Below are 18,426 nucleotides of genomic sequence, written 5' to 3' on the forward strand. Positions count from 1 at the left end.
TGCTCTGCCTTACACGGAGTTTCAAAAAAAAAAAAAAAAATCTAAAAATTACTGTTACTTTTCAAATTTTAGTGAATTATTATTATTATTTTTAGTTAATTAAAATAGAATGAAAAAATGCTAAAGAAAGTGGGGGTGGGGGGAAACCATTTTTATTTATTTATTTATTCATTCTTCATACTTTATAGACCTCTTCTAATGCCTATTCACAAACGTCCTGCAATGCTTCAATCATTAGGACCCGATCGGTCCAAACTTTAGCTTAACCTGCGCTTGAACCGAACCCATTTGATGATTAAACTCCACAACCCTAAAATACTCGACCAGTTAGAACAAAGAGTACAGAAACAAGGACGCCAAGAAGCATTTAGAGGAAAATGAAAAATTTAACAAAAATAGAGCCATTTGAATTCCAGAAATAACAATGGATTTATAACAACCTAAATCCACGCCGTAGATATTGTCCTCTTTAAATTTTTTCTTTCGGGGGTTTTTAAAACGCGTCTGCTAGAGAGAAGTTTTCACATCCTTATAAATAGTGTTTCGTTCTCCTCCCCCGCCGATGTAGGATCTCACAATTGAGTAACAAGAACGCCCAATAAGTGTTAAGAGGAAAAGGAGCAATTTAACAAGAACAGAACCATTTGAATTCCAGAACAAAAAACAACAGTAAATGGAACAACTTTCACATAAAATGTTCGCCTACAAGAAAGCATAGACACAAAAATTACGATGGGGAGGGGTCGGGAGGCGAGTTTTACCTGTTACGTAACGAATCAGAAGGCAGCAATAGGGTGATAATAAGGTAATCCATATAGTGAGTAAAAGCCAAATCCAGCAAAGACTGAAACTATGCAAACAATTATTAGGTGCTAAAGTTATGAGAAGAAGAACACTAAGAACAAAAGATGATCCCTTTGTAGAACAAGAAACCAAAAACTATGGCCTGTGAAATCAGAGTTATATAAATGATGATGATTCTTCAACACCCCATAACTGCACAATTGTACACAAAAACCCCAACATGTTCCTTCACTCCTACTATCTTCCAATCCAAACTCCCATTATTATCGACTCCCGACTTCGGACACCAAGAGCTAAGCACAATCGATTCGCCTTCCGCCCCTCTTTGCCCGCCTACGACCACAAGCTTTTCCCCACAAGCCTTGAAACCAAGTCCCCATCCATTTGAAGAATCCGCCCTCACCGGAAGTCTCCCCAACACCTTCCACGCGTTCCCCGCTTCCTCATACTTCATAACCATGTTCGTTATATGCTCCACTCCATATAGTTCATTCTCCACCACTGCAACTAGAGGGGGCGCCTGAGCTCCTTGATTCACGTATGGATACATCCCTTCGATTTTCCTCCATTTCCTCTTCTTTAAATCATACTCCTCCCCACATGTTAGTGACACTGTAGGACTTGACATCCCACCAATCACGTAGAATTTCCCGTTCATAAAGAACCCGGAACACGACCGACGTGGGACGTGCATGTTAGGCAACGTTTCCCATCGACCCTTTGAAGAGTTGTATAATTCTGCTGAGTTTAGAACATTTCCCTTTATATCACTCCCACCTGCTACTATGGCTATCGAACCGAGACTGCCAGACCCAAACAAACAACGAGGCTGGTTCATTCCTCGACATTTTACCCAACAATGAGGAAAAAATGCATATTTCCATATAGCAAAATCATAAAACTCTCGACCGAAAACCAATAACTCGCTGCCTACTGCTAAGGACTCTTTATCAGCATGATTGAAACACTCATCACAAGGCATCTTAGGCAATGCCATCCATTTATTTCTATCGGGATCGAACGCTTCCCACTCCTTTAGATCACAAACCAGATACACCCAATACTCCACAATCCCTATCTTCTTCCTCAACTCAGACAATGTACCACTTCTAATCTGCTTGTTAAACCTCGAGTTAACACACGATAGTGAAGCATAATCAGATCTTCGAACGTAAGCAAAGCAATTCATTGCTGCATCATCATCGAGCATTGGTAGAAGGGAATCATTCGATATGCGTCGACGCTGCAAACCATCAAGCATCAAATCTACTCTTGAATGATAACTTACATCTTCATCCTCCATCTTCTTCCGTGAGGTATTACAACAAACTTTGTTTGTCAAAGTCAGCAAAGAATGATATTATAATTTAAAACAAAAGAATCAATAAGCTGTACCAATAAAGACCACCAATCTTAAAATGTAATATCCAGGCGGCCTCTGATTATCCTCCCAATACCCAGGGAACAAATTTGGACCCTTGAAAGCAGCAATCAATGAACACTTAATTCCTTCTCCCATTAATTTATTGAAACAGAGTGTGAAAATGTGAAGAATCTGTACTCGGAATGTTCCATTTACACGAACTTATACCAATTAGAGAAGCCCTCGCAGTCCTCTGCAAACAGATTAAGAAAACGAATACACCTTAACCTTCAGAATCCCAGTAGTAATCAAATCACTCACTAATAACCTCAACGAACGATCCGAATTTCTTTCCAGCCGCCAAAATAGAACGATCTGGATTTTGGTTTTTTAAAGAGAGATTAGCGAGATATCCCAAACGCAGGATGAAAAAAATCGAATAAAGGAAAAAACAGAGAAACAATCCGTGAAAGATCCACGAGTTTTAAAACCATACGCATGAGAAGCCTAAAGCATGGAAATGGATCGAAATCAAAACAAAGAAGGATACAGGGAAATTAATTAAGCAGATGAAATAATCAAGAGAATTGAGAAAAGAATCCCAGACCTGAAATTGGGGAAAGTAAGAGGGATCTATTGGTTGGGTTAAGATGGATCTATTAGTTGCGACTCCAATGAGCGGCGGCGGCGGCTGAAATAGTTACCGACGAACATGGTCGGAGGGAAAGTTGGGGAAGACGAAGAAGAAAAGTGGAGTCAGCCTTTGCGAAAACAGCGGCGGCACCAGATCACATTGGGGGGGCGGCCCCGAGTTGTGTCCATGTGACGTAATTTTTACAATATATATATAGATATATATTATATAATTTATAAAGAGGGAAAAAAATAAAAAATAAAAAATAAAAAATAAAAAATAAAAAATAAAAATGGTAAATTATCGCAGATAGCACCGTACTTCTGGGTATTTGTACTTTCGCCCCGCCTTTCTCCATTTTGCACTTTGGGGCTTTTTTTCTCCTCTTTCCATTTCTATTTTTGTTTTTACTTTTAATTAATATATTCTCGAATTTAAAAAATAATAATTAAAATATCTCATAAATTATTGACTTATTAGATGGTATCTATATTAATTAAGAAATAAAATCTAAAAAAATAAGTACAAGAAAAGAAATTGTTCAGACTTTGTAATTGGGCTGGGCCTCTTCTTAATGAAAGTGGGCTCAAAATTGGGCCTAATTGTTTATTGGGAAATGTGGTGGCTGCTCAATAATATATTCTCTCCTTTGTGGCTGAACAGCCAATGCTTATGTTTTTTTATTACAATATATTCTTCGTTCTCCGTGGGACAGCTAGGTACCCGATAATCCGGACCAACCCAACCCAACCCGAATTATAGGAATTGGGTTAGATTGAATTAGTATTTTGAGTTAGGTTGAGTTAATTTTTCTGAAACTAAATTGATTCAGTTTGATTTTGAGTTCATGGGACAAAAACTTCGAGTTGACTCGAACCAAATAAAAGATCTAAAATAAACTTCAGAGGAGAACAAATCACCCTTTATAAGAGTGTGGGAACCTTCCCCTAGAAGACGCGTTTTATAAGAGTGTGGGAACCTTCCCCTAGCAGACGCGTTTTATGAGAGTGTGAGAACCTTCCCCTAGCAGACGCGTTTTATAGTCTTGAGAGGGGAAGCCCGAAAGAGAAAGCCCAAAGAGGACAAAGGACAATATCTGCTAGCGGTGGATCTAGGTTATTACAAATGATATCAGAGCCAGACACCGGACGATGTGCCAGCTTTCTCACTGTTCCCCGAAGGGGGTAGACACGTGGCGGTGTGTCAGTAAGGACGGACCCCAAAGGAGGGTGGATTTGGGGGTGGTCCCACATCGATTGGAGGAAGAAAAGAGTGCCAGCGAGAACGCTAGGCCCCGAAGGGGGGTGGATTGTGATGTCTCACATTGATTGGGTAGGAGAACAAATCACCATTTATAAGGGTGTGGAAACCTTCCCAGACGCGTAAACCTTCTCCTAGCAGACGCGTAAACCTTCCCCTAGCAGACGCGTTTTAACACCTTGAGGGGAAGCCCAAAAGGGAAATTGAGGGAAAGCCCAAAGAGAATAATATCTACTAGCGGTGGATCTGGGTCGTTACACTTTCTCAGGCCACAAAAGAATTGCACCCCATAATTTCTCAAGCCATCAAATTTGAAGATGCTTATGTTTTTTTATTACAATATATTCTTCCTTCTCCATGGGACAGCTAGGTGTGCATTCAATCTGATAACCCGGACCAACCCAACCAGAATTATAGAGGTTGGGTTAATTTTTCTGAACCTGAATTGATACGGTTCGGTTTTGGGTTCATGGAACAAAAACATGAGTTAACTGGAACCAAACAAAAGATTTAAAAATAAACACAAGGGCGTTGAAGTCTTAAAAACCCCATAATTTCTCGGGCCATAAAAGAATTGCACTCCATGTTTAACCTCCAACACAGACCGAACACAAAAGATGAAAACTGCATAAAATGGTCAAAAAAGAACTATATATAAAGGGAGAGGGAAGGAGTGAGGGAGGAGCTAACCCATCTACCTTTCAAATTTACACACACGAATCTCCAGACTACACAGACAAATTAGGAGGCATGTCAAAATCATTCTGTTTACTCCCACTTTCTTCTCGTTGCACGTTTGACTGCTCTTCCCCCACAAAACTACTGCGCTTGCACCAGCATAGATATTGTGGGATTGGGCCTTCGTCTCCAATCACCCAGCTGTGTTTTGCTATGTCGTCCAGTGTCATCCTCTGGCTCGGATCTGTAACAGGAAAGGCTTGTATATAATCAAAGGTGATCGGGTTTTTCGAACACGAATTTCACTAATGATTTAAGAAAGCATACAACATTCTGGGACTCAAAATCTTGGAGGAGATGAGACACAGTACCTTTACATAGAATCCCTTCCAATAAATCTCTCAACTGGGGATTCATATCATCAGGCAGCAATAATGGATTATTGACAATCTGAGGAAGAAATATGTTGTCCATTTAACATCAGAGTGTACTTAATGAAAGCCATAATAGCACAAATAATAAACACTTTCCCCACTTTATCATAGGTATCTTGCAGTGTCTCTCCAAGAAACGGGTAACGACCGAGTATCATACAGTACAGGGTCACCCCAACTGCCCATGTGTCAGCGGTTTTGCCATGATAAGTTATACCTAATAACAGAGAGAAAGTTAACAGTTGAGATACATCAACGTAAATCCAACCTTACTAAGCATCGAAACAGATATAATTCAGACCTAAACAGCATTCTGGTGCAGTAAAAACAGGAGTCCCAGGAGAACGGCGAAGCTCATCATTTTCATCCTGCAAATGAAAAGTCAATATCACCCTCACAGGAATCTCAAATGGTAAAAATGCAGTTGTGAAGAGATGAACGAAATCCTTTGATTACTTACCTCAAAAACCTGGCTAACGCTGAAGTCCCCTATCTTCACTGTACCATCGCGAGTTATCAACAAATTATCGGGTTTAATATCACCATGCACTATATTCTGCTTCCAAAATTGGAAAACAAATATATAAATAACCCAATCAAGGAGGAACAAAATCACGCAAACAGTCAGCTTATATGCAACCAAGTAGATAGCCCTATTTTTACTAAGACTCGGCAAGATTTCAGCCAATTGCCAGCAATTTCACAAGGCATTGCGAAATTTCAGCTAAGCTTAGCGCAGATACATAGGATAATGCCTACTGAAATCATGTCAAGCAATAAAACGATATATATTTTATAAGCTATAGCCCATACACATTTTTTTTATAAGAAAGCAATGAGTACATATCACACTATTAAGAGAAAAAAGATTGTGCAACCATGTGTCAAGTATCAGCAAATTAAGTGCGAGTAAAAATCAATGCCATCTAGTCCAGATAATATAATAACCAAATAATAGATATAACTTTTAAATGTAATAAAAACTCCTTTAACATACAAGGTTGATAAAGGATTAAGCTAATGTGAAAAAAGAGAAAAAGAAAAGAGGTATAAGTTAAGAATCGAGATCATACATGAGCATGGAGATACATCAGTCCTGAGACAATATCACGTAAGTACTTCCGAGCAATATTTTCATTTAGACCACATGGTGGATCAGAACCCTCACAAGCCCATTTGCCTTCCACGTATTCAAGAACTAAAGCAAAGAATGACTGCTCAAGTAAAGTTTAAATTCCTTTCAAAGATTCAAGCAAGTCCATAAAGAAAACAAAAGATGCCATGAATACCCATGTAAAAGCGATCATCATCTGGATCGTCTATCACCTCAACAAGATTTACTATGTTTGGATGTTGCAACATTTTCATGATTAAAACCTGTAAAAAAAAGATAATATATTTTATCCAAAACTCAGCAACGGTAATCCTACGAGTTAAAGAAGATAGATATACATCCAACAAAGCTTAGCAAAAACGTTGCAGGGGGGAAATATGTGTAAACGAGAAAATGAGCTAAAATATACACTACATGCAAATGAGAGTTTTCTTTTCAAATTTTAATAAGATATGCAAATAAGAGCTGAACATTCAAACCCAATAAAAATTTAAGATATCATTAAAAGGGAAAAAGACCCTCGTTTTATATGAATAACAATCAGACATCGAATGGAAATCTGATGCTGAGGCAACTAATTTAGAATTTCCAGTTACCTCACGAAGAACATCAGTCATAGCTGTCTCTGAGGGAGCAACTCGCAGCTTTGACAAATGAGACTTGTGAAATGCCTACAAGTATATATAATGCAGGTTTATCAACAAAAACCTCTTGATATCTCATCCTTCTAGCAAACATCAAGGAGACAGAAAAAACAACTAGCAACAGAATAACCCCTCCATCTCCAAGTTATTTTAAATACATAAAGCAACTAAAAGAAATATCGGAAAGAACACCTTAATTGCGTAGTATTTTCCATCAATATAGCTTCGATATAGAACCTGTTTACATAAAAAGATGAGAAAGCTAGTCAATAGTATCAATTGATAAGATATGACAAAATGATGTTATCAGAAAATGCTTACCACTTTCCCATAACTACCAGCACCAATCTTATACTCACGAACATATTCATTGACCATCTTGTTTCCATTTTCATCCTGAATATCAAATCAACAAATGAACATTAGCGTGAACAGTTAGTACCAAGAGTAGTAATAAGCCACGAAGTAAAAACATCATACAACCAGTTAGAGGTGACTATACAAGGCTGAGTTCCTCAAAAGGATAGGTTCATAGCTCCATAAGAGCTGGGGAGGTATTGTATTTTTTTCAAATCTTTTGATTCAAGGAGCTATGACAAAAAAAAAAAAAAAAAAGCTTTGTGTTCTATCAATAATTGTAAGGCATGCAAGTACTCTTCTAGCTCAGTACATTCAAAACAAAGAATCAAAGCCAGGCTTCACTACAAAATTTAATAACCAGGTACTCATTTTCAAATGAAAAAAGCTGCTTACTGGACCTTCTACAGTAGTGACAAGAGGCTTGTGATATTATAATAAGCAAAAGGTCATTAACACAGAATGGTTTCCCTCCGTCTGCCAGCCGTAGAAGAAATTTGAAGCTATAGTTCAACTTATGTTTTTCCCTCCATTATCGAACATAACCCAACTAAAACCCTGCATACCGCCAGATCAAAGTCCATTCGACTAAAAAAGTAAAAGCAACAAAACATATTTGTGCTAAAGAAATCTGTTCAGGAAGGGCAAAAAAAATTTGGACATATTCTGCAACAATTCCTAGAATAACAATAGACCCACATTCAAGTTAAACAGCCTTAGAAGCTGCATAACGTTCAATTCGAACTTCCCATAATCGATGGACATATTAATTACTACGTTCACCTCTGAGCGAACAACTCTGTTTGTCTCTTTGACAGGAAATTGCCGGCAAATCAAACCATTTTGTGTTCTATGCTGCAAAATCTCTTCTGAATTTTTGACACGGCTATGTGATTCGGTTTCTTCTTCATGTGTAGTACTGGTAGTATCATCATGAGACGAGCAGCTTTCTTCATCTTCCACGTCTTCACCCAACAAAAAATCCTCAGAAAGGCGGTTGAAGCCAGCAGCAGGTCTCAGCTCCCTTTTAGGCTTTTTGGTAAACCCAAAGCAACCACAACAGCCCATCATTTTGGAAAAAGAGAAACTTTTATTGTACATGAGATTTTAAGAACCTCAACTTTGAAGTAGTTATTGAAACTATCCGCAACCAAACAACCCTATCCTGAATCCAAAAAAAACAAAATTATTATTATTGGAACCATGCCCTCGAATTCAATAGATAAAAAGAACGACCTCAGAGATGGACAACAAAGAGGAAGGATAGTTATCATGCGCTAAAACTAAATTAACTGAAAGCTGTTCAGAATTCTAAAGTACTCATAAGAAAGCCATAGCAATGGAACATTTCAAAAACTTCGGCAAGCACATTATTCCAGCTTTCAGATATGAACTGCACCTGATTTACAACGGGATGAAGGGCAGCAAGCCCAAGTCCTGTATGCTATTCCAACGGATGCCATTCAGCCCGATGAAAGAAACAGCTGGTAGTAGCAAAGGCGTTGCAATTCAGACCTAACATAGTTTATATGGGCAACCAGAGTCGGCTTGCATCCAAAACCCTTGCACGTTGACCATTTACATAATTAGAAAACATAGTGACAAAAAGAAACAAAAAATCAACAATAAACAAGCAAAAATCCGCGTCAAACTTACACAGAAAATGAAAACGTCATCAATCACGCCAAAAAAACAAAACAAAAAAAAAAAAAAAAAAAAAAAAAAAAAGANAAATTTTCAAAACCCTTACCTAATCAGAGGAGTTGTTGAAAAGAAAAGTGTCCGACGGAAAACCCTAAGCAGCCTCAACGGAAATCAGAAATTCCAGAGCTATAGAAGATCCCAAGGGATGGATGGATGAATAAATTCGATCGAAGAGTGATTGTTTATTGAATTTGGAGGGGATTTACAGGAGAATGGAGAAGGGAGAATGGGATGATGAAATGGAATTAGCGAAGCAGGATGAAAATAGGAAGGGAGCTGAAAGAGAAGACGAGAGAGAGGTACAGAATGACGGGACAGACGGCTTACCCTTTCTCCCTCTTTTTCCCCATTCTCCGATCAACATCCAAAACCCCCCTCCACCTTTTAACTATTTTCGTGCCCAACCGATTTATTATTATTATTATTATTATTATTATTATTATTATTATTATTATTATTCTTTTGTTTTTTTTCCCCTTAAATTATATGATTTGCCCTAATTTTTTATTTATTAATCTCCAAATTTAATATTTACTACGCTCATAAATTTTTTAATTTTACTTATTATAGATATTCACAATTTTTATAATTATTTAATTTATTATATATAAATTTAAATTTTATGTCTTAACCCAAAAAAAATCTCAATTTTTTAATTACAAAAAATACTTTATAATAATAAAAAATTTAAGTCAAATTAAATAAAGGTAATGGGTACTTTCCATATACAATTCCATTTTTTTCTTTATTAAAAGAAAAAAAAAAGAAACATTGCCTATTCGAATGATCTGACTAGTCAAAATATGCTACCAATCTCGAGGCATTTTTTAATTTATTAAAAAGAATGGAATCATATTCTTACGTTATATTAATGGTAATCTCGTGTGAGGTCACGTATTAGTAGTAGGGAACCGCGGAACATTTTGTTTAAGGGTGTAGAAACTTCTTTGTGAAGCAGAACAGCATATTTAATGAGCTAAAACAGACAATATATGTTATTGCTGTGGATGGATTGAGAGGAGAGAATATAAAATTACCAAATTTGAAAATTGAATAGACGAAGAATATTTGTTTTTTTTTAATGATTTAATTATCTTGGGAAAGAAAATTATTCAAAAAGTGAGCCGTCTGTGCTGCAGCCAGGCAGGCTCTTCAAATTAGCGCCACTCGAAAGAAGAGGTTGGAGGTGTTCAATCAACAAACGCTTCTGATTCTCTTCTCTCAATCGCTCCCACTGCCTTCTCCTGCTTCGTCGGAGCCGGAGTTGGCGCCTTCTAGGTCTACTGAACGCTCACAACACATGGCTATCGTCGGCGTTCTAGCTTTGCAGGGATCTTTTAACGAGCACATCGCAGGTTCTTCTTCTTCTTCTTCGCCTTCGCTATTGCTAGTTCCTTTTGTAGATGAATATCAATTGTTGTGTTATTGTGGCGCGCAGCTTTGAGAAGGCTCGGAGTGAAGGGCGTAGAGATAAGGAAGCCTGAGCAGCTTCTTAATGTAGCTTCTCTGATTATTCCTGGTGGAGAAAGCACTACCATGGCCAAACTTGCGGATCTCCATAACTTGGTTTGTTCCTCTTTCCTCTACATATTGCATCTATAATTGCACAAATTGAACATAGGAATAGCCTAAAAGTTGAAGCATCTTGCATTCAATCGTGTTTAAGTCGACATCTAATCTTTATTTCTCGATGCTATTGCCCCGCTAAAGCTGTTTTCGCAGATTAGACATCAGATATCTCAAATTGATGGTCTCATTATCATCTGGCTTAGAATTAGAATCGAGTGTATTTATGTTGTCGTAGTTTTGTGTATTTCCAGTTTCCTGCTTTGCGTGAGTTCGTTAGAATGGGGAAGCCCGTGTGGGGCACCTGTGCAGGGCTCATCTTTTTGGCAAACAAGGCTACTGGTGGATTTCCTTCCTCTTTTCCTCACCATTTCAACATCAATGAAATGCTTGAAATGCTTTCTAAACTTGGTATGGATACATGTATTTTCAGGGCAGAAAACTGGTGGACAGGAACTTGTTGGTGGGCTGGATTGTACTGTTCATAGAAACTTCTTTGGAAGTCAGGTAACTCTTGTTGCTTTCTCTTATTCGGTTCTGAAACTAGGAAATTGGCATGGAATGTGTTCAGGAATCAAATTTGCATGAAGTTATCTCTGCCTGTGTGGCACTGTAGCCGACATGAATTTTTCCCTTCAAGTCATCCTACTAGTTGAATCAGCTTCTGATGTTTTTTTTAAATCATAGCATGTTGGAAAAATACAGTCATAAACAACAATCTGGGGAGCTTAGACACTTGCTAATGACCATTACGTGTTAGAAATCACAGATGTCCACAATAGTATGATATTGTTCACTTTGAGCATAAGCTCTTGTAGGCTTTGCTTTTAGTTTCCTCAAAATGCCTCGTACTAATGGAGATGTATTCCTTACTTACAAATCCATGATCATTCCCTTGATTAGTCAACGTAGGATCCCTCCCAACAATCCTCACTAAGCTATTTTAAAATCTACCTTACTACGGGCTCAAATAATGACTTTTCCCCAATGAAAAGTTTCATACTTCATTTAAAATCCTCCATCTCACACGTAGTATGAGATCTTCATTGAAGCATGGAGTTCGGAATGCAGAATCCTTGATGGTTTTGTTTGTACACAAGCTGATCCAAACATAATTATTGAGGTTGATTCCGAATGTTCTGTTTTTCCCCGGATACATGTTATCAGCTTATTGTTGAAGTTCTCGCTTTATATTCACTTGTCCATTTCTTGAGTTCAGAGTTTCCTAATTTAAGAAGAGATCATTATTATGTAGCTTCAAAGCTTTGAGGCAGAGCTGTCGATACCAGAGCTAGTGTCTACTGAAGGTGGTCCGGAAACATTTCGTGGAGTTTTCATCCGAGCTCCTGCAATTCTTGAAGTGGGATCAGACGTCCAAGTGCTGGCTCATTGCCCTGTCTCTTCAAACTCTAACTTGCATTCAGATTCCTCTGGTGAAGGCAAAGAGGTTTGTTGTATCATCTCTACTCTGCTAGTGCCTCTAATTTGAACACCTAAATGATAGTAATCTGTATATACGAGCCACAAGTTTCAGACGGTACATATGTCGGTTTTGAGTCATAGTTCAGTAGAATTATAATTTTCTGTCACACTAGAGTGTGTTAAGTCGTGTTCCAAATTGGGTTTTAAGAAGAATTAGGCCAAAAATTAGGATACATTTTAAGAAAATAAAACTTCCATCGAAGAAGAGAAGCAAATGAAAGGCTTTCATAAAATTTCTCGTAGAATCGAGAATGAAGTTTTCATTTTGTACATGTTAGATCATGAATTAGTAACTGCATCCAATCTCCAAAAAAAATCCCAATTGTTTCAAACTTTCTCTTTTTCGAATGGAACTTTCTCTTTTCCTCCTACCCGTTCACATTATGGTTTAATGAATATCGCAGGAACAAGGTTCAGAAAGTAAAGTGATTGTAGCAGTGAGGCAAGGGAACCTACTCGCAACAGCCTTCCATCCTGAATTAACATCAGATAACAGATGGTATAGTCTAGTTCTAACTTGAAATACTACACAGCATATTATGATGATCATCTCAAGTGAGTTACAACAATGGACTATGCAGGCACAGTTACTTCCTGAAGATGGCTGGCGATGTTGAAGAATCCTCAACTAGCACAGCAGCAGACATAGTAGATAACGATTCGAGATTCGAAAAACCAAAGATCGACCTTCCGATTTTTCTTTAGCTTAAACCAAATGAACCCCTCCTTCCTCCTCAACCCACACTTACATTTTCAAGTTTCATTCTAGGTTTAATCTATCTATTTTACAATTTGGACCATGTTTTATGTTCCTTACGTTATGTCACAGGATTCTTCTGTTGTATTAATTCGTTTATGACATGTTTTATGTTCCTTATGTCATGTTACAAGAGATGCTGTCTATGGAGATTTGTGTTTTAAGTACTTCAAAATTCCTCCTCTTATAACTAAAAACAAGCAAGGACATGATAATGATTTTATTTTCAATTTACAAAAAGTGATTTTAATTTCCTTTCTCCTACAGAATAATTAATCAAAATGTGGGTTATAAATTTGAATTTTAAATCTTTTGATTGAAGTGTTAATATTCTAACTATTTGAACTATATACGTATTAAAAGATAATATATTATAAAAATATAATTTATCAATGAAAAGAAAATAATGAAACAATTTGAATCTAAATATAGTTAAATTAGTTAAAATGTAATGATAAAAAAAAGATAATAAATAAAATATGGGCAAAAGGACATTAAAATCCCCCCTCATCTAAGGACGATGACTTGCCAGTGTATAGGTTCGTGGTGAAAAAGGACCCGTAGTTCCCCCAAATTCTCAAACACCGATCTTTAACAATGGCTTCGTCCAAAAAATCCAGTAGTGAAGCCAAGAGCAAAGAAGCGGGAACTTCAAAACCAGCCCCCAAAAACAAGACCCACAACAACAACAACAACAACGCCAGAACAATCGACAAGGTTTATTCAAAGAAGAAGAAGGTTAGCAACAACAACAATAACAACAAGCACACTAGCAATGGCTCTGTGAAGGAGAACGAGGTGTTACCCATTTCTGCTCCAGGCGATGCCGAAGAAGACAGAGTGGAAACCACGAGTAAATCGCCTAACACCACCAAATCGAAGAAAGTTAAACGGAATCATGGAAAGAAAGAAGAGAATGGCTATGCAGAAGAAGAAGAAGAAGAAGAAGAAGCAGAAGAAGAAGAAGAAGTTGAGGAGAAGATTTATAAATTCCCAATGAATCGGATCAAGAAAATCATGAGGGATGAGAATTCTGATTTGCGTATAAATCAGGAAGCTTTGTTTCTCGTCAACAAAGCAACGGTAAGCCCTCAACACCCCACCCCACCCCACACACGCATTGCTCAAAATTAGGTCTTTTCTTGTTGGTGGAAGATGGATGGGCATTGTTTGTTTCTAAAGGTCTGTAAGCTTCTTAATTGGTTGCAGGAGATGTTTCTTGTGCAATTTTGCAAGGATGCATATGCGTGCTGTGCTCAGGATCGCAAGAAGTCTCTTGCTTACAAGCATCTATGTAATGTTCCTATTCTCTATCTTGATATCATGCTCAATTTTCATTTCATTTACCCTTCATGTCTGGTTCTGATCTAAAAAGAAAGTTAGACCTGTGACTTATATCGTTGTGTACTTCAACTGCACTATCGTATGCCCATGACAGGGTTTTACCTTTTATGAGCTGAAATGTTTCAACATATGTTCCCCACGATACAAGGGACCAGATTTGAGAATGGCTGGTCCTGTTTTTTTTTTTTTCTGTATTCATGCTGCAAAAGGAATAACAGCATGATGGTCAGCTATTTAGTAGTGACAAGGAAGATATCATGATCACTGTCATAGTTTAACATGGTTTATGACCTTAGATTTAGGTTACTCTAATTACATGGTTGTTAAGGGACTTGAATTATATGAGCCTCTATCTGTCAAACTATTGCGTTGTGGAGAATTACTGATTTGTATTATCAGTGCATTGCTTTATGCTTTCAAAGAGCTAGATCCCCAATGAGTTCACATGGAAGAGTAAAAGCCAGTGGAAGGAAAGTTGTTGAATCTGATACTTGGGAAGGGCATAAGTTGGTTGGGGAGGGGGTTTGTAACTGTAATAGCCCAAGTCCACCACTGGTAGATATTATTCTCTTTGAGCTTTCCCTTTCAGGCTTCCCTTTAAGGTTTTAAAACGCATCTGTTAGAGAGGTTTACACACCCTTATAAAGAATGACTTCGTTTTCCTCCCCAACTGATGTGGGATCTCACAATCCACCCCCCTTCACATTCCCTTCTCCAATCAGTGGGACCCCCCAATCCACCCCCTTTCGAGACCCAACATTGTCTCGTGTCCACCTCCTTTGGGGCTCAGCCTCCTCACTGACACATCGCCCGGTGTTTGGCTTTGATACCATTTGTAACCGCCCAAGTCCACCGCTAGCAGATATTGTCCTCTTTCGGCTTTCTCTCAAAGTTTTAAAACGCATCTGCTAAGGAGAGGTTTCCACACCCTTATAAAAAATTGTACGTTCTCCTCTCCAACCGATGTGGGATCTCCCAGTAATTGNCCACAACAACAACAACAACAACGCCAGAACAATCGACAAGGTTTATTCAAAGAAGAAGAAGGTTAGCAACAACAACAATAACAACAAGCACACTAGCAATGGCTCTGTGAAGGAGAACGAGGTGTTACCCATTTCTGCTCCAGGCGATGCCGAAGAAGACAGAGTGGAAACCACGAGTAAATCGCCTAACACCACCAAATCGAAGAAAGTTAAACGGAATCATGGAAAGAAAGAAGAGAATGGCTATGCAGAAGAAGAAGAAGAAGAAGAAGAAGCAGAAGAAGAAGAAGAAGTTGAGGAGAAGATTTATAAATTCCCAATGAATCGGATCAAGAAAATCATGAGGGATGAGAATTCTGATTTGCGTATAAATCAGGAAGCTTTGTTTCTCGTCAACAAAGCAACGGTAAGCCCTCAACACCCCACCCCACCCCACACACGCATTGCTCAAAATTAGGTCTTTTCTTGTTGGTGGAAGATGGATGGGCATTGTTTGTTTCTAAAGGTCTGTAAGCTTCTTAATTGGTTGCAGGAGATGTTTCTTGTGCAATTTTGCAAGGATGCATATGCGTGCTGTGCTCAGGATCGCAAGAAGTCTCTTGCTTACAAGCATCTATGTAATGTTCCTATTCTCTATCTTGATATCATGCTCAATTTTCATTTCATTTACCCTTCATGTCTGGTTCTGATCTAAAAAGAAAGTTAGACCTGTGACTTATATCGTTGTGTACTTCAACTGCACTATCGTATGCCCATGACAGGGTTTTACCTTTTATGAGCTGAAATGTTTCAACATATGTTCCCCACGATACAAGGGACCAGATTTGAGAATGGCTGGTCCTGTTTTTTTTTTTTTCTGTATTCATGCTGCAAAAGGAATAACAGCATGATGGTCAGCTATTTAGTAGTGACAAGGAAGATATCATGATCACTGTCATAGTTTAACATGGTTTATGACCTTAGATTTAGGTTACTCTAATTACATGGTTGTTAAGGGACTTGAATTATATGAGCCTCTATCTGTCAAACTATTGCGTTGTGGAGAATTACTGATTTGTATTATCAGTGCATTGCTTTATGCTTTCAAAGAGCTAGATCCCCAATGAGTTCACATGGAAGAGTAAAAGCCAGTGGAAGGAAAGTTGTTGAATCTGATACTTGGGAAGGGCATAAGTTGGTTGGGGAGGGGGTTTGTAACTGTAATAGCCCAAGTCCACCACTGGTAGATATTATTCTCTTTGAGCTTTCCCTTTCAGGCTTCCCTTTAAGGTTTTAAAACGCATCTGTTAGAGAGGTTTACACACCCTTATAAAGAATGACTTCGTTTTCCTCCCCAACTGATGTGGGATCTCACAATCCACCCCCCTTCACATTCCCTTCTCCAATCAGTGGGACCCCCCAATCCACCCCCTTTCGAGACCCAACATTGTCTCGTGTCCACCTCCTTTGGGGCTCAGCCTCCTCACTGACACATCGCCCGGTGTTTGGCTTTGATACCATTTGTAACCGCCCAAGTCCACCGCTAGCAGATATTGTCCTCTTTCGGCTTTCTCTCAAAGTTTTAAAACGCATCTGCTAAGGAGAGGTTTCCACACCCTTATAAAAAATTGTACGTTCTCCTCTCCAACCGATGTGGGATCTCCCAGTAATTGATATTAGCAATCCTTTTGGACAACGGTAAGGTAGGTGGTCAAGGGAAGAGAAAGGGAGAAAATTGAAGTACATATTTGGTAGACAAAAATGGGGAGGGATTGTGAGTCTAGTATGAAATTTCAATTTGGATGAGGAGAGAACAGGAAGACTCCTGGATCTCTTCCCTTTGTTTTGTTCTGTTATCTATTTCTAGAAAGTGAATTCAAGTGTCTATAATCTGGCTAGGCGACAAAATTTTGATAAGCCTTTTGTTTTTACTTATTGCTTCATCTATCTACTATTGCTATTAATTTCACTTGTGAGGATTCTGAAGATACTTCTTTTCTTATGACCACATTTTGATGGTGGAAAATGTGGGGGTAGAAAGGAAAAAAAGGAGGCATTTTCTTCTATCCCGAATAAAGGAAAAGAGGAGGCATTGTGTTATGTGTAAGATTTTTATTGAAGTAGTTGTAAGATTCTCCTTTGTTGTTGCAGCATCAGTAGTTTGCAAAAGGAAGAGATACGACTTTCTTTCAGGTACGTACATACCCATGCCTATTACTTAAGGCTCAACTACTGCTACTATTAGGAAGATTCTTGAACTACTAAACGCCGTATAAGACGTCACAAATGTTTTTTTTTTTTCGTCTCCAGATTTCGTCCCAGAGAAATTGAAGTTTGAAGATGCATTGAAGGAAAGAAGCATGGCAGAATCAGGGAAAGACTAGGCTTTTTGATATCTTAATCTAACACTTCAGCTTGTTCTGTGGATGTGTTAGGTTTAGGTATCTTTTTTTGTCATGTCAATGGGAATACATGGAAGTTAGAACATTCATTTTCCCACCGTACAGTTCTGTAAGTTTATTAACGACATCTCAGATCTAACATAATTAAACTATTACTTCTTACACATGGATCTTTTTTCTTCCTGAGCAAATCCAACAAATCTATTGGCTCAAAAGCAGAAAATAAGGGCAAAAAATACTTCTCTTTATATTTTACTTCTTCCAATTACACTAAGTTAATAAAGCTCAATGGAAACGGTAGATATTTGATAGTAAATCCAGAAATGAAATGGAGAAATTCTACAGAAAGCTAAGAAGATCATCGAAGTGCAGTATTGAAGTCAATGAATGCTCTTCCAAATTTACCTCGCAACTCAGGGCTATCCCATAGTTCAACCACTTGAACAATAAGCTCTTAATCCAACCCAGCTCCATATACTGCACAAACATGACATGTGTGTTAGCAGAGAATCGCATGTTTTTTCTTCAAAATCTTCTGGGAAAGTTCCCTCTTCTTAACACATTTTTAGAGAAAGATGGAAAAAGAGAACTCACTTGTACAAGTAAGCAGCGATTCCGAGAATTATACAGAGAAGAACGATATCGATGCTGGAAGTTTTGGCTGGAATCTCACCTTCAAATACAATTCTTGCTGTTACCTCATAGAGTGTTTCCTTGAGCCTAACATTGGTATTTTTAATCTAATTAGTCACCTTATTTACCTGTAAAAACGTCAAAAGCAGAACCACCTACGAAACTTGTCATCAGATAATCTTGACGAAACAAACTTCTATAACTATACCTTTGAATCGATCTCGTCAATTAATGGAACTTGGGCTGTTCAATTCCTGGACAAGGATAAAAAATCAATTACAAGAA

The 18,426-nt window shown here is 38.1% G+C and overlaps 4 protein-coding genes and 1 long non-coding RNA gene across 8 annotated transcripts; 2 read left to right on the forward strand and 3 right to left on the reverse strand.

The window, feature by feature from the left end:
• Positions 1-659: 659 nt before the first annotated feature.
• LOC111777634 (F-box/kelch-repeat protein At5g60570-like) lies at positions 660-2,984 on the reverse strand. Of its 2 annotated transcripts, none has more exons than XM_023657321.1 (2): positions 2,775-2,984; positions 660-2,420 (listed from the first exon to the last, which is right to left on the reverse strand). In XM_023657321.1, exon 2 carries the CDS (start codon positions 2,105-2,107, stop codon positions 983-985), a length of 1,125 nt encoding a protein of 374 aa, XP_023513089.1. In that variant the 5' UTR covers positions 2,108-2,420; positions 2,775-2,984; the 3' UTR covers positions 660-982. The 2 variants fall into 2 exon arrangements, with proteins under 2 accessions (XP_023513089.1, XP_023513088.1); XM_023657320.1 differs by having other exon boundaries at positions 660-2,542.
• A 1,608-nt stretch (positions 2,985-4,592) lies between these two features.
• LOC111777480 (serine/threonine-protein kinase GRIK1-like) lies at positions 4,593-9,385 on the reverse strand. 2 transcript variants are annotated; one of them, XM_023657104.1, is made up of 13 exons: positions 9,039-9,385; positions 8,688-8,850; positions 8,072-8,453; positions 7,253-7,327; positions 7,124-7,168; positions 6,884-6,958; positions 6,463-6,550; positions 6,247-6,371; positions 5,634-5,732; positions 5,475-5,541; positions 5,275-5,390; positions 5,111-5,189; positions 4,593-4,983 (listed from the first exon to the last, which is right to left on the reverse strand). In XM_023657104.1, the coding sequence occupies exons 3-13, from the start codon at positions 8,387-8,389 to the stop codon at positions 4,790-4,792; spliced, it is 1,281 nt and encodes a 426-aa protein (XP_023512872.1). In that variant the 5' UTR covers positions 8,390-8,453; positions 8,688-8,850; positions 9,039-9,385; the 3' UTR covers positions 4,593-4,789. The 2 variants fall into 2 exon arrangements, with proteins under 2 accessions (XP_023512872.1, XP_023512873.1); XM_023657105.1 differs by having other exon boundaries at positions 5,634-5,729; positions 9,039-9,384.
• A 743-nt stretch (positions 9,386-10,128) lies between these two features.
• On the forward strand, positions 10,129-12,964 carry LOC111776766 (probable pyridoxal 5'-phosphate synthase subunit PDX2). The gene is made up of 7 exons (XM_023656117.1): positions 10,129-10,347; positions 10,431-10,558; positions 10,813-10,900; positions 10,992-11,065; positions 11,814-12,005; positions 12,445-12,539; positions 12,622-12,964. Exons 1-7 carry the CDS (start codon positions 10,293-10,295, stop codon positions 12,743-12,745), a joined length of 756 nt encoding a protein of 251 aa, XP_023511885.1. The 5' UTR covers positions 10,129-10,292; the 3' UTR covers positions 12,746-12,964.
• A 335-nt stretch (positions 12,965-13,299) lies between these two features.
• On the forward strand, positions 13,300-17,672 carry LOC111776889 (DNA polymerase epsilon subunit C-like). Of its 2 annotated transcripts, XM_023656287.1 has the most exons (5): positions 13,301-13,474; positions 15,128-15,533; positions 15,660-15,744; positions 17,258-17,299; positions 17,417-17,672. In XM_023656287.1, the coding sequence occupies exons 1-5, from the start codon at positions 13,395-13,397 to the stop codon at positions 17,488-17,490; spliced, it is 687 nt and encodes a 228-aa protein (XP_023512055.1). In that variant the 5' UTR covers positions 13,301-13,394; the 3' UTR covers positions 17,491-17,672. The 2 variants fall into 2 exon arrangements, with proteins under 2 accessions (XP_023512056.1, XP_023512055.1); XM_023656288.1 differs by lacking the exons at positions 15,128-15,533; positions 15,660-15,744 and adding an exon at positions 14,007-14,091 and having other exon boundaries at positions 13,300-13,880.
• A 241-nt stretch (positions 17,673-17,913) lies between these two features.
• LOC111776890 lies at positions 17,914-18,412 on the reverse strand. Its single transcript, XR_002812318.1, has 3 exons — positions 18,350-18,412; positions 18,103-18,228; positions 17,914-17,985 (listed from the first exon to the last, which is right to left on the reverse strand). It is a non-coding gene; the product is annotated as an uncharacterized LOC111776890 (long non-coding RNA).
• Between the last annotated feature and the right edge of the window lie 14 nt (positions 18,413-18,426).

This window comes from Cucurbita pepo, chromosome LG16 (genome assembly GCF_002806865.2).
Source record: "Cucurbita pepo subsp. pepo cultivar mu-cu-16 chromosome LG16, ASM280686v2, whole genome shotgun sequence".
In the NCBI taxonomy this organism is placed as follows: domain Eukaryota; kingdom Viridiplantae; phylum Streptophyta; class Magnoliopsida; order Cucurbitales; family Cucurbitaceae; genus Cucurbita; species Cucurbita pepo.